Source organism: Scylla paramamosain, chromosome 43 (genome assembly GCF_035594125.1).
Source record: "Scylla paramamosain isolate STU-SP2022 chromosome 43, ASM3559412v1, whole genome shotgun sequence".
Classification (NCBI taxonomy): domain Eukaryota; kingdom Metazoa; phylum Arthropoda; class Malacostraca; order Decapoda; family Portunidae; genus Scylla; species Scylla paramamosain.
Genome location: NC_087193.1, coordinates 6,224,684 through 6,237,183, shown reverse-complemented (window position 1 = coordinate 6,237,183; position 12,500 = coordinate 6,224,684). Strand labels below are relative to the sequence as shown.

At 46.8% G+C, this 12,500-nt stretch overlaps 2 protein-coding genes and 1 long non-coding RNA gene across 3 annotated transcripts in view; 2 read left to right on the top strand and 1 right to left on the bottom strand.

The window, feature by feature from the left end:
- LOC135093621 (mucin-2-like) overlaps positions 1-8,458 on the top strand; it is a 101,094-nt gene extending 92,636 nt beyond the window's left edge. Inside the window, exons 4-8 of the mRNA XM_063993039.1 lie at positions 1,023-1,158; positions 1,709-1,876; positions 2,235-2,413; positions 3,181-3,316; positions 4,097-8,458. Coding sequence (XP_063849109.1) covers positions 1,023-1,158; positions 1,709-1,876; positions 2,235-2,413; positions 3,181-3,316; positions 4,097-8,320 — 4,843 coding nt within the window. The 3' untranslated portion in view covers positions 8,321-8,458. The remainder of the gene's footprint in view (positions 1-1,022; positions 1,159-1,708; positions 1,877-2,234; positions 2,414-3,180; positions 3,317-4,096) is intronic.
- LOC135093622 (uncharacterized) overlaps positions 1-12,500 on the bottom strand; it is a 132,536-nt gene that overhangs the window by 110,391 nt on the left and 9,645 nt on the right. The gene's annotated exons all lie outside the window — the stretch shown is intronic.
- On the top strand, positions 8,447-12,270 carry LOC135093444 (mucin-2-like; the record flags this gene model as incomplete). Its single annotated transcript, XM_063992723.1, has 2 exons — positions 8,447-10,374; positions 10,568-12,270. A coding segment is annotated over one exon (1,641 nt), but the record flags the coding sequence as incomplete, so codon positions are not given.

The following is a 12,500-nucleotide window of genomic DNA, read 5'->3' as shown; positions in this document are numbered from 1 at the left end:
GATTCCGCTACAAACGAACGAACGAACGAACCTCTCACTCTCTTTGTTCACTTTCCTCTTCCTTTCACCCCTACCCCCCCGCACCCTCTCTCTCTCTCTCTCTCTCTCTCTCACGGTTTTCATCCCAAAATCTTGAGAGAGAGAGAGAGAGAGAGAGAGAGAGAGAGAGAGAGAGAGAGAGAGAGAGAGAGAGAGAGAGAGAGAGAGAGAGAGAGAGAGAGAACGCAACTGTTTATGATTTCCTGTTGCTGTTTTGCGATTCACAGCGGAGTAAAGGTGCATATGCTCTCTCTCTCTCTCTCTCTCTCTCTCTCTCTCTCTCTCTCTCTCTCTCTCTCTCTCTGCACGTTCCGGTTATATTTTTGTACGGTATGTCGTCTTTCTTTGGCATCGCTTTTGACAAGGTAACGTATATCTGTATTTCTGCATGTGCGGGAAAGAGAGACAGCTTGTTCGAGGGAGACTCAAGAAAATGGGTGAGTAATGTAGATGTAATAAATTGTAACTTTAATATAGTGTACTAAACTGTATCTCTTAAATCTTAACCCCCCCCCCCCCTCTCTCTCTCTCTCTCTCTCTCTCTCTCTCGGTATTATTCAATTATTTACATCATTTTCACTACCTAAGATTGGTCTTACATACAAGTGCAGCTGCAAGGACCCTGCACGTGGCGGTCTCTGTGTGACCAACATGCCAGTATCACAAGTTTCCCTATTATTTTGTGACTTCCTGTTGATTCTGCACTAACAATCTGATTGCTGAGTCTGTTATTGCTGTTGTTGCTGTTATTGTTGTTGTTGTTGTTGTTGTTATTATTGTTGTTGTTGTTAGCATTATTATCATTCATTTGTTAACATTATTTTCCCTCCATTCGCTCTCTTACATTTATCTCTATACCTCTTTTCTATCTCTACTTCTTTCTCTTCCATAGTATTTTTTTTTTTTATCAGTATTATTGAAACCTTTTAATGAAGCCTTAAATATTATTACTGACACGCGGCCTCTCTTTCCCCGGTGTGCAGGTACGTGACGCCGGACACGGGCCAGCGTAAATACACTTTCCGTGTCCCGATGGATAGGTGTGGGACAGGTGCCACCGAGGACGATGACACCACCGTCTCCAATGTAGTCATTTTCCAGATGGACCCCGATGTACAGGTGAGACTCGCACCTGTGTAACCCTCAGCCTTATCAAGTTTGGGCTGGTTACCAGAAGAATTATAACCAAAAGCCTCGGAGGCTCATGGACTTGATGGGATCCTTCCTATTGTTCTTTATAAATGTGCCTTCGTGCTTGCGCCTTGCTTGGTCACTCTTCACACTCTGTCCAGCAAACTTCCTGCTGGAAGTTTGCCTTCGTTCAGTCTGTTCCTAAAAAAGATGGCTGCTCTAATCCTTCAAACTACTGACCAATAAACCTTTATCTTATTTATTTTATCATTAATAAATTAATCTTATTTATTTATTTATTTTTTATTTATTTACTTATTTTTAAGATGCATGACCTTCACATCCAACCTGTGAAAATCTCAGGACGAAAATTAACTCAGGTTAGGACTGGAACGGGTTAGATTATGTCGAGTTGCTTAAGCAACGATCAAGAAAATAAATAAGTAGAATAAAACAAAATAATGATAAATATCTTGCTCTATCTCATTCGTTTTTTTTTTTTTTTTTTTTTTTTTTTTTTACTTTTGTCAATTTGCAGGAGGTTTGGGACACGGCTAAGCGGATCTCGTGCGTGTGGACCAACAAATACAAGAAGGCAGTGAACTTCGAGCCTCTGCAAGTGTCTATGCTGGATGTGGTTCAGACACGCTTCGAGGGGGAGGACGTCAAGTGTTGGATGGACATACAGAGAGGCACCTACCCAAACGTGAGAGAGCGCGCGCGCACACGAGAGAGAGAGAGAGAGAGAGAGGAGAGAGAGAGAGAGAGAGAGAGAGAGAGAGAGAGAGAGAGAGAGAGAGAGAGAGAGAGGAGAGAGAGAGGAGAGAGAGAGAGAGAGAGAGAGAGAGAGAGAGAGAGAGAGGAGAGAGAGAGAGAGAGAGAATATGACTTTGTGCCTTTAATATCTATCAATCCACCAATGAGATTCCATATTCCAGTAATCCAGGACGAAGATCATTCAAGTTCAGATTCCATGACTTTATTATTACGTTTCCTACTCAAAGCAAGAGTCAGCTTATTGGAAATGTCTTTCCCTTTCCTTCCCTTCCCTTCCTCTTTCACAGACGTATCCTATGGACGGTATCCTGCGCATCGGAGAGCAGCTTACCGTCATGGTTTACCTGAAGGACGAGAACCGCAAGCTGGACGTGGCCGTGAAGGACTGCTGGGCCTATGGAGAGCCAGACTTCGAGGACCCTGACACACCTAACCTGCAGCTCACAGGAGACGATGGATGTCCAATGTAGGTCTAGACCGACTCATTCCTTCAAACTGGTGCGATGGGACAGTCAAGGCCGACCAAAAATCACTAGGGTCTTGATCATTATCTTGGTCTGATTGATGATGTACTAGACTCACGGTAATCTAATGTCCTGTCAGGGGCTCAGGTTCGGTGGGTAAGATACAGATGATACGCACCTGACATGTCCAGTAACAAACCGCTGTTCCTCGTGGCCTTAGTTCTTACTTTCAATAACTACCTTTGCCCTGGTACAGTCTTTGAGGTGGAACCACGTTTTAACCACAAGTGGATGGAAGTTATTTTTCAAGTTTCCTATTCTTCATATATCATATATTCACCAATGTTGAACGAACCAATAAACGGTATTTTCTATGCCCTTAGCTACCCAAGAAAAAACGGAGAAAAAAATTCATGTTCAGACTAAAATCATTAACTCTGATAGCTTGCCACTCACAAACCTGAGTGGTAATGGATGCTAATAGACCACAATAGCATAAACTATCGCACGTCACCACTGTGGGCCCCCTTGAGCCCACCTCTCTATTTCTACACAGTGATGGCTACATTTTCCAGTTACTTCTTGATTCTTGATTCCTACGGTTATTTAAATCTAAGATGAGTGTCCATTTTGAATTCCATATTAAAAAGATAGAAATTCAATAGGAAAGTGTCCCCCACTCGAACAGTACTAACTTAGGTGAAGCTAAAAGAAAAGAAGTTAGTCAATGCAATCTGATAAGTGTCATTTTCTCCCTTCCACTTTCAAGACGTAAGAAACTCATGCATTTCTGGGCACGTACTTACGACACCTTCGACACTGGAGCGACTCTCATCACCTACACCAACATGTCGGCTTTCAAGTTCCCGGACCGAATGCAGGTCTTCCTCACCTGTAATGTGCAGGTAGGTCAAACACCACTCGTCTTGTCAAGCCACACAGAAACAAGGTCATTGAGAATTCCTGTTGCACCTATTGGATAGCAGCTGGAGTCTGTTCTATATTTAAGTGTAAGACATTGAAAAAAAAAATCACTTCAAGACCACTTAGTAGTACATGTGCATCTGCAAGAACTATAACACACACACACACACACACACACACACACACACACACACACCGCGTAGCGTAGTGTAGTGTTTAGCACGCTCGGCTCACAACCGAGAAGCCCCGTATTCGTCCCAGGCGCGGCGAGGCAAATGGGCGAGCCTCTTAATGTGTAGCCCCTGTTCACTTAACAGCAAGTAGGTATGGGATGTAACTCGAGGGGTTGTGGCCTCGCTGTCCCGTGTGTGGTGTGTGAGTGGTCTCAGTCCTACCCAAAGATCGGTCTGAGCTCTTTCCGTAGGATAATAGCTGAGTGGGTGACCAGCAGACGACCGTAGGTGAATGACACACACACACACACACACACACACACACACACACACACACACACACACACACACACACACACACACACATATATATATATATATATATATATATATATATATATATATATATATATATATATATATATATATATATATATATATATATATATATATATATATATATATATATATATATATATATATATATATATATTTGCTAAATCATTCATCCCCATAAATAATTAAGAAAAAGGGCTATTGCATCTCAAATGAAAATTATTTATAACACAACATCCATATCCCCAATAGATTTGCACCAACCGATGTGACGAGCGCTGCATCGCTGAACCGTCAGAGATAGTCACCTTCATAACACCGACAGAGATCAGCATAACAACACCACTCACCACCAGGCGACCACCACCACCACCACCACGCTGCACGCCAGGTTCAAAAGATCCCCGATGTTCACCAATCTGCAAGACAGGATCTCTTGATCCAAGATGTCAACCAGTCTGCAAACCAGGATCTACTGATCCAAGGTGTCCACCAGTCTGTTACCCAGGATCTACTGATCCACGATGTCCCAAACTTACATCGTCCACAACCACAACGCGCAGACCAATAACACCCTCTTCATGCAAGCCAGGATCTACTGATCCAAGGTGTCGTCCAGTTTGCTACCCAGGCTCCACTGATCCAAGGTGCTCCAAGACTACAACACCAAGACCAACAACACCATTCTCATGCAGGCCAGGTTCCCTTGATCCAAGATGTCCACCAAAATGCTACCCAGGCTCTACTGACCCAAGGTGTCCCAAAACTACAACACCAAGACCAACAACACCATTCTCGTGCAGGCCAGGATCAACTGATCCAAGGTGTCCTCCAGCCTGCTACCCAGGCTCTACAGATCCACGATGTCCCAAACCTACAACACCAAGACCAACAACACCATTCTCGTGCAGGCCAGGATCAACTGATCGAAGGTGTCCTCCTGCCTGCTACCCAGGCTCTACTGATCCACGGTGTCCCAAACCTACAACACCAAGACCAACAACACGCAGACCAACAACACCATTCACATGCAAGCCTGGCTCCACTGATCCAAGGTGTACTCCAGTCTGCTATCCAGGATCTCCTGATCGAAGGTGTCCCAAACCTACAACACCAAGACCAACAACACCATTCTCATGCAGGCCAGGATCAACTGATCGAAGATGTCCTCCTGATTGCTACCCAGGCTCTAAAGATCCACGATGTCCCAAACCTACAACACCAAGACCAACAACACCAAGACCAACAACACCATTCTCGTGCAGGCCAGGATCAACTGATCGAAGGTGTCCACCGAACTGCTACCCAGGATCTACTGATCCGAGATGTCCCAAGCCCACAACACCATTCTCCTGTAAGCCAGGATCAACTGATCGAAGATGTCCTCCTGACTGCTACCCAGGCTCTACTGATCCGAGGTGTCCCAAGCCTACAACACCAAGACCAACAACACCATTCTCGTGCAAACCTGGTTCTACTGATTCAAGGTGTCCTCCTGCCTGCTACCCAGGCTCTAAAGATCCACGATGTCCCAAACCTACAACACCAAAACCTACAACACCAAGACCAACAACACCATTCTCGTGCAGGCCAGGATCAACTGATCGAAGATGTCCTCCTGATTGCTACCCAGGCTCTAAAGATCCACGATGTCCCAAACCTACAACACCAAGACCAACAACACCATTCTCATGCAGGCCAGGATCAACTGATCCAAGGTGTCCTCCTGATTGCTACCCAGGCTCTACTGATCCACGGTGTCCCAAACCTACAACACCAAAACCTACAACACGCAGACCAACAACACCATTCTCATGCAAGCCTGGCTCCACTGATCCAAGGTGTACTCCAGTCTGCTATCCAGGATCTCCTGATCGAAGGTGTCCCAAACCTACAACACCAAGACCAACAACACCATTCTCGTGCAGGCCAGGATCAACTGATCGAAGGTGTCCTCCTGTTTGCTACCCAGGCTCTACAGATCCACGGTGTCCCAAACCTACAACACCAAGACCAACAACACCAAGACCAACAACACCATTCTCATGCAGGCCAGGATCAACTGATCCAAGGTGTCCTCCTGCCTGCTACCCAGGCTCTACAGATCCACGGTGTCCCAAACCTACAACACCAAGACCAACAACACGCAGACCAACAACACCATTCTCATGCAAGCCTGGCTCCACTGATCCAAGGTGTACTCCAGTCTGCTATCCAGGATCTCCTGATCGAAGATGTCCCAAACCTACAACACCAAGACCAACAACACCATTCTCATGCAGGCCAGGATCAACTGATCCAAGGTGTCCTCCAGCCTGCTACCCAGGCTCTAAAGATCCACGATGTCCCAAACCTACAACACCAAGACCAACAACACCATTCTCATGCAGGCCAGGATCAACTGATCGAAGATGTCCTCCTGACTGCTACCCAGGCTCTACTGATCCGAGGTGTCCCAAACCTACAACACCAAGACCAACAACACCATTTTCGTGCAAACCTGGTTCTACTGATTCAAGGTGTCCTCCTGTCTGCTACCCAGGCTCTAAAGATCCACGATGTCCCAAACCTACAACACCAAGACCAACAACACCATTCTCCTGTAAACCAGGATCAACTGATCGAAGATGTCCTCCTGACTGCTACCCAGGCTCTACTGATCCGAGGTGTCCCAAACCTACAACACCAAGACCAACAACACCATTTTCGTGCAAACCTGGTTCTACTGATTCAAGGTGTCCTCCTGTCTGCTACCCAGGCTCTAAAGATCCACGATGTCCCAAACCTACAACACCAAGACCAACAACACCATTCTCATGCAGGCCCGGATCAACTGATCGAAGATGTCCTCCTGACTGCTACCCAGGCTCTACTGATCCGAGGTGTCCCAAACCTACAACACCAAGACCAACAACACCATTTTCGTGCAAACCTGGTTCTACTGATTCAAGGTGTCCTCCTGTCTGCTACCCAGGCTCTAAAGATCCACGATGTCCCAAACCTACAACACCAAGACCAACAACACCATTCTCATGCAGGCCAGGATCAACTGATCGAAGGTGTCCTCCTGTCTGCTACCCAGGTTCTAAAGATCCACGATGTCCCAAACCTACAACACCAAGACCAACAACACCAAGACCAACAACACCATTCTCATGCAGGCCAGGATCAACTGATCCAAGGTGTCCTCCTGCCTGCTACCCAGGCTCTACTGATCCACGGTGTCCCAAACCTACAACACCAAGACCAACAACACGCAGACCAACAACACCATTCACATGCAAGCCTGGCTCCACTGATCCAAGGTGTACTCCAGTCTGCTATCCAGGATCTCCTGATCGAAGGTGTCCCAAACCTACAACACCAAGACCAACAACACCATTCTCGTGCAGGCCAGGATCAACTGATCCAAGGTGTCCTCCTGCCTGCTACCCAGGCTCTACAGATCCACGGTGTCCCAAACCTACAACACCAAGACCAACAACACCATTCTCATGCAGACCAGGATCAACTGATCGAAGGTGTCCTCCTGATTGCTACCCAGGCTCTACAGATCCACGGTGTCCCAAACCTACAACACCAAGACCAACAACACCAAGACCAACAACACCATTCTCATGCAGGCCAGGATCAACTGATCGAAGATGTCCTCCTGATTGCTACCCAGGCTCTACAGATCCACGGTGTCCCAAACCTACAACACCAAGACCAACAACACCATTCTCGTGCAGGCCAGGATCAACTGATCCAAGGTGTCCTCCTGTCTGCTACCCAGGTTCTAAAGATCCACGATGTCCCAAACCTACAACACCAAGACCAACAACACCAAGACCAACAACACCATTCTCGTGCAGGCCAGGATCAACTGATCGAAGGTGTCCTCCTGTTTGCTACCCAGGCTCTAAAGACCCACGATGTCCCAAACCTACAACACCAAGACCAACAACACCATTCTCATGCAGACCAGGATCAACTGATCGAAGGTGTCCTCCTGATTGCTACCCAGGCTCTAAAGACCCACGATGTCCCAAACCTACAACGCCAAGACCAACAACACCAAGACCAACAACACCATTCTCATGCAGGCCAGGATCAACTGATCGAAGATGTCGTCCAATCTGCTTCCCAGACTCTACAGATCCACGATGTCCCAAACCTACAACACCAAGACCAACAACACCATTCTCGTGCAGGCCAGGATCAACTGATAAAAGATGTCCACCGAACTGCTATCCGGGGTCTACTGATCCAAGGTGCCCGAAGCCTACAACACCTAGAACAACAACACCATTCTCGTGCAAACCAGGCTCCTCTGATCCAAGATGTCCTCCAGTCTGCTACCCAGACTCTGCGGATCCAAGGTGTCCCAAGCCTACAACACCAAGAACGACAACACGCAGACCAACAACACAATTCACATGTAAACCAGGCTCCTCTGATCCAAGGTGCCCTCCAGTCTGTTACCCCAGGCTCTAAAGATCCACGGTGTCCCAAACCTACAACACCAAGAACCACAACACGCAGACCAACAACACCATTCTCGTGCAAACCAGGCTCTACCGATCCAAAGTGCCCTCCAGTATGCTACTCAGGCTCTACTGATCCAAGGTGTCCCAATACCTACAACACCAACACCAACAACACCATTCTCGTGCAAACCTGGTTCTACTGATTCAAGGTGTCCTCCAATCTGCTACCCAGGCTCTAAAGATCCACGATGTCCCAAACCTACAACACCAAGACCAACAACACCATTCTCGTGCAGGCCAGGATCAACTGATCGAAGGTGTCCTCCTGTCTGCTACCCAGGCTCTACAGATCCACGATGTCCCAAACCTACAACACCAAGACCAACAACACCATTCTCCGTGCAGGCCAGGATCAACTGATCCAAGGTGTCCTCCTGCCTGCTACCCAGGCTCTACTGATCCACGATGTCCCAAACCTACAACACCAAGACCAACAACACGCAGACCAACAACACCATTCACATGCAAGCCTGGCTCCACTGATCCAAGGTGTACTCCAGTCTGCTATCCAGGATCTCCTGATCGAAGATGTCCCAAACCTACAACACCAAGACCAACAACACCATTCTCATGCAGGCCAGGATCAACTGATCCAAGGTGTCCTCCAGCCTGCTACCCAGGCTCTAAAGATCCACGATGTCCCAAACCTACAACACCAAGACCAACAACACCATTCTCATGCAGGCCAGGATCAACTGATCCAAGGTGTCCTCCTGATTGCTACCCAGGCTCTAAAGATCCACGATGTCCCAAACCTACAACACCAAGACCAACAACACCATTCTCATGCAGGCCAGGATCAACTGATCCAAGGTGTCCTCCTGATTGCTACCCAGGCTCTAAAGATCCACGGTGTCCCAAACCTACAACACCAAGACCAACAACACGCAGACCAACAACACCATTCTCATGCAAGCCTGGCTCCACTGATCCAAGGTGTACCCCAGTCTGCTATCCAGGATCAACTGATCGAAGGTGTCCCAAACCTACAACACCAAGACCAACAACACCATTCTCGTGCAGGCCAGGATCAACTGATCGAAGATGTCGTCCAATCTGCTTCCCAGACTCTACAGATCCACGGTGTCCCAAACCTACAACACCAAGACCAACAACACGCAGACCAACAACACCATTCTCATGCAGGCCAGGATCAACTGATCCAAGGTGTCCTCCTGTCTGCTACCCAGGCTCTACAGATCCACGGTGTCCCAAACCTACAACACCAAGACCAACAACACGCAGACCAACAACACCATTCTCATGCAGGCCAGGATCAACTGATCCAAGGTGTCCTCCTGTCTGCTACCCAGGCTCTACAGATCCACGGTGTCCCAAACCTACAACACCAAGACCAACAACACGCAGACCAACAACACCATTCTCATGCAGGGCCAGGATCAGACTGATCCAAGGTGTCCTCCTGTCTGCTACCCAGGCTCTACAGATCCACGGTGTCCCGAACCTACAACAAGACCATCTACCACAACAAGTAGACCAACAACCACTATTCACATGCAAGCCTGGCTCTACTGATCCAAGATGTCGTCCAGTCTGTTATCCAGGCTCTATTGATCCAAGGTGTCCCAAGTCTACAACACCGAAACCAACAACACCAAGAACCACAACAACTACACCAACAACACAATTCACATGCAAGCCTGGCTCTACTGATCCAAGGGTGTCGTCCAGTCTGTTACCCAGGCTCTACTGATCCAAGGTGTCCCACGTCTACAACACCAAGAACCACAACAGCTAGACCAACAACTCGATTCACATGCAAGCCCGGCTCTACCGATCCAAGGTGTCCTCCAGTCTGTTACCCAGGCTCTACAGATCCAAGGTGTCCAAGGACTACAACACCAAGAACAACAACACAGAGACCAACAACATCACCAACCACGTATGTCCCTGATGGTTCTAGAACCAGCACGAAAACGAAACCTGGTGATGACTTCCACGCTGAGGACGCTGATCCCCGCTACCATGCCTTCCACTCCTGTACGTGACACCTGTGTTCCAGTTATGAGGCATACCCTTCCTGCATGTTAATCTTTGCATTCCTATAAAGAGAAATGTGATTATTACATTGCTAAATAATCAATCTGTGTTTTCTGTAACTCTATATAGACAATACGAGAATAAGATGCAACATGACCGTTGTATAGTAGTTTTTTATTTCTATTTCTTTCAGGGCTTTATCTGCCTCCTCCTCGTCCTCGTAGCCACGCTGGACGTCGCCGTCGCGCCATTGGGCCAAGGCAAGAGCATGACAGTGAACCTTGGTGTACAGCAGTTAGTGACTGGACCTGGAAAGACCTCACGTGCTATATCTATTGATATTGAAGGGGACAATCTCCTGGTGGAACTGGAGGAGGCCGGCCGGATGGTATTGCCCATGAAAGACGCTACACCGAAGGTGGAGGAAGTAGAATTGGACTACGGCACCGACACCAAGATTGATGTCAAGGATGAATCTCTTACCATGGTTGAGGAGGATAACTCCAGAAAGCCATCGGGCAAAGCGGTTCGCATTTGTAAAGGAAGACCAGTCAACAGTAATGTCCAGCTACGGCATGCTCTTCCTGGTACTGGGGGTGACCGCGGCACTAGTGGGCGCTGCTGTTGCTGTGCGTGCCACCCTCGCTCGAAGTAGGAGGAAAAGTGAAGTAATTTCTTATGCTTAACATAAATTTGGTGTGCACTGGTGAACATTCCGTCCCTTGATTATCCGAACTTGCATAAGCAAAACAGTCCACTGCGAGTCATGCAACAAAGTTTGTTGTATTAACTGTCAGCAAGTCTGAAGAAAAATATAATTACAGTATTTTTTATAGAACAAAAATTTGTATTAATAAATGCAATGTATCACATGCCATGTCAGCAACATTCAGCGGCGGTCTCTGAGCTGGCTCGGAGTCCCTCAATGCTGGAACTCCACCTTTCCTTGCAGCCCTGTCCCTTCCTGCCAGTCCTTCACCCTTCCCGCAGACCCGATCTACCCAAACTATTAAACCATCTCAAACTTATAAACTCATCTACCCCTACGCCAGGAGCTACACAACTAAACATACCACAAGAATCGAAATTCCCACAAACAAAACTTTCTCCCTTATCCCGTCCCTCGAGGCACACTCTGAGCCTCTCCCGGCAGCCGGCTGCCGAACAAAGCGGGATTGGCAGTCGCGCAGCGGACAAGACCTAGGTCATTGACTACCCCCTTGGTGGTCATCGGAGTCAATGTGACCCAAATGTCTTTCTCTCCTAACAACACAGCTTTCTATAATGTAAAGTCACCCTGACAGTAGAGGCTCAAATGACCCATCTCAGATACTATTTCCTTTTTTCCTACCCTTTTCGTTTTCTCCTCCTTCCTCTTCTCTCTCTCTCTCCTCTCTCTCTCTCTCTCTCTCCTCTCTCTCTCTCTCTCTCTCTCTCTCTCTCTCTCTCTCTCTCTCTCCTCTCTCTCTCTCTCTCTCTCTCTCTCTCTCTCTCTCTCTCTCTCTCTCTTCCCCCACTTCTGAGCCGTAGCTAATTCCCTGTTCTATCTCCTCTTCTTCCTCTGCTCTAGCCATCCCTACCGCGACTAGTTTGGACTGAAAACTGAAAGGTGCGCCTCTCAGTCCTTAGTTAATTAAGGGGTAACGAGTGGGGTTAATTCATTGTCCTTATATAGTCAATGAAGCTTCTTTTCTTTTGATTTTTGTTTACGCCATTGTTTACACGAGTCTACTGTGATGTCATGAATGGGGCGTGATTCTCTAGATAAGGATTATGGTGTTATTTGCGTCATTAGGTTAAAAATCAAAGGTTTATTTTTCTCTCTATCCATTGTTGTTTGGTAACTTTTGTGTATTTTTTCTATGTTTGAAATAAATCTGAGTATGTATACCAATTTTTCTCTCTTTCTATCTACACCTAGACTAACTAGAGAATCAAATATTTTAATATACGGATATATAAATATCATTATCAAATTAAATATTACCCATCACATTAGATGTATAAAAAATAACTGTCATGAAAACTAGCACAAAATCTAGAATAAGTAACATCATCATCATCATTAACAACAAGAAAAACAACAACAACAATAACAATAAATATAAAAGAGGATGAAAATGTGG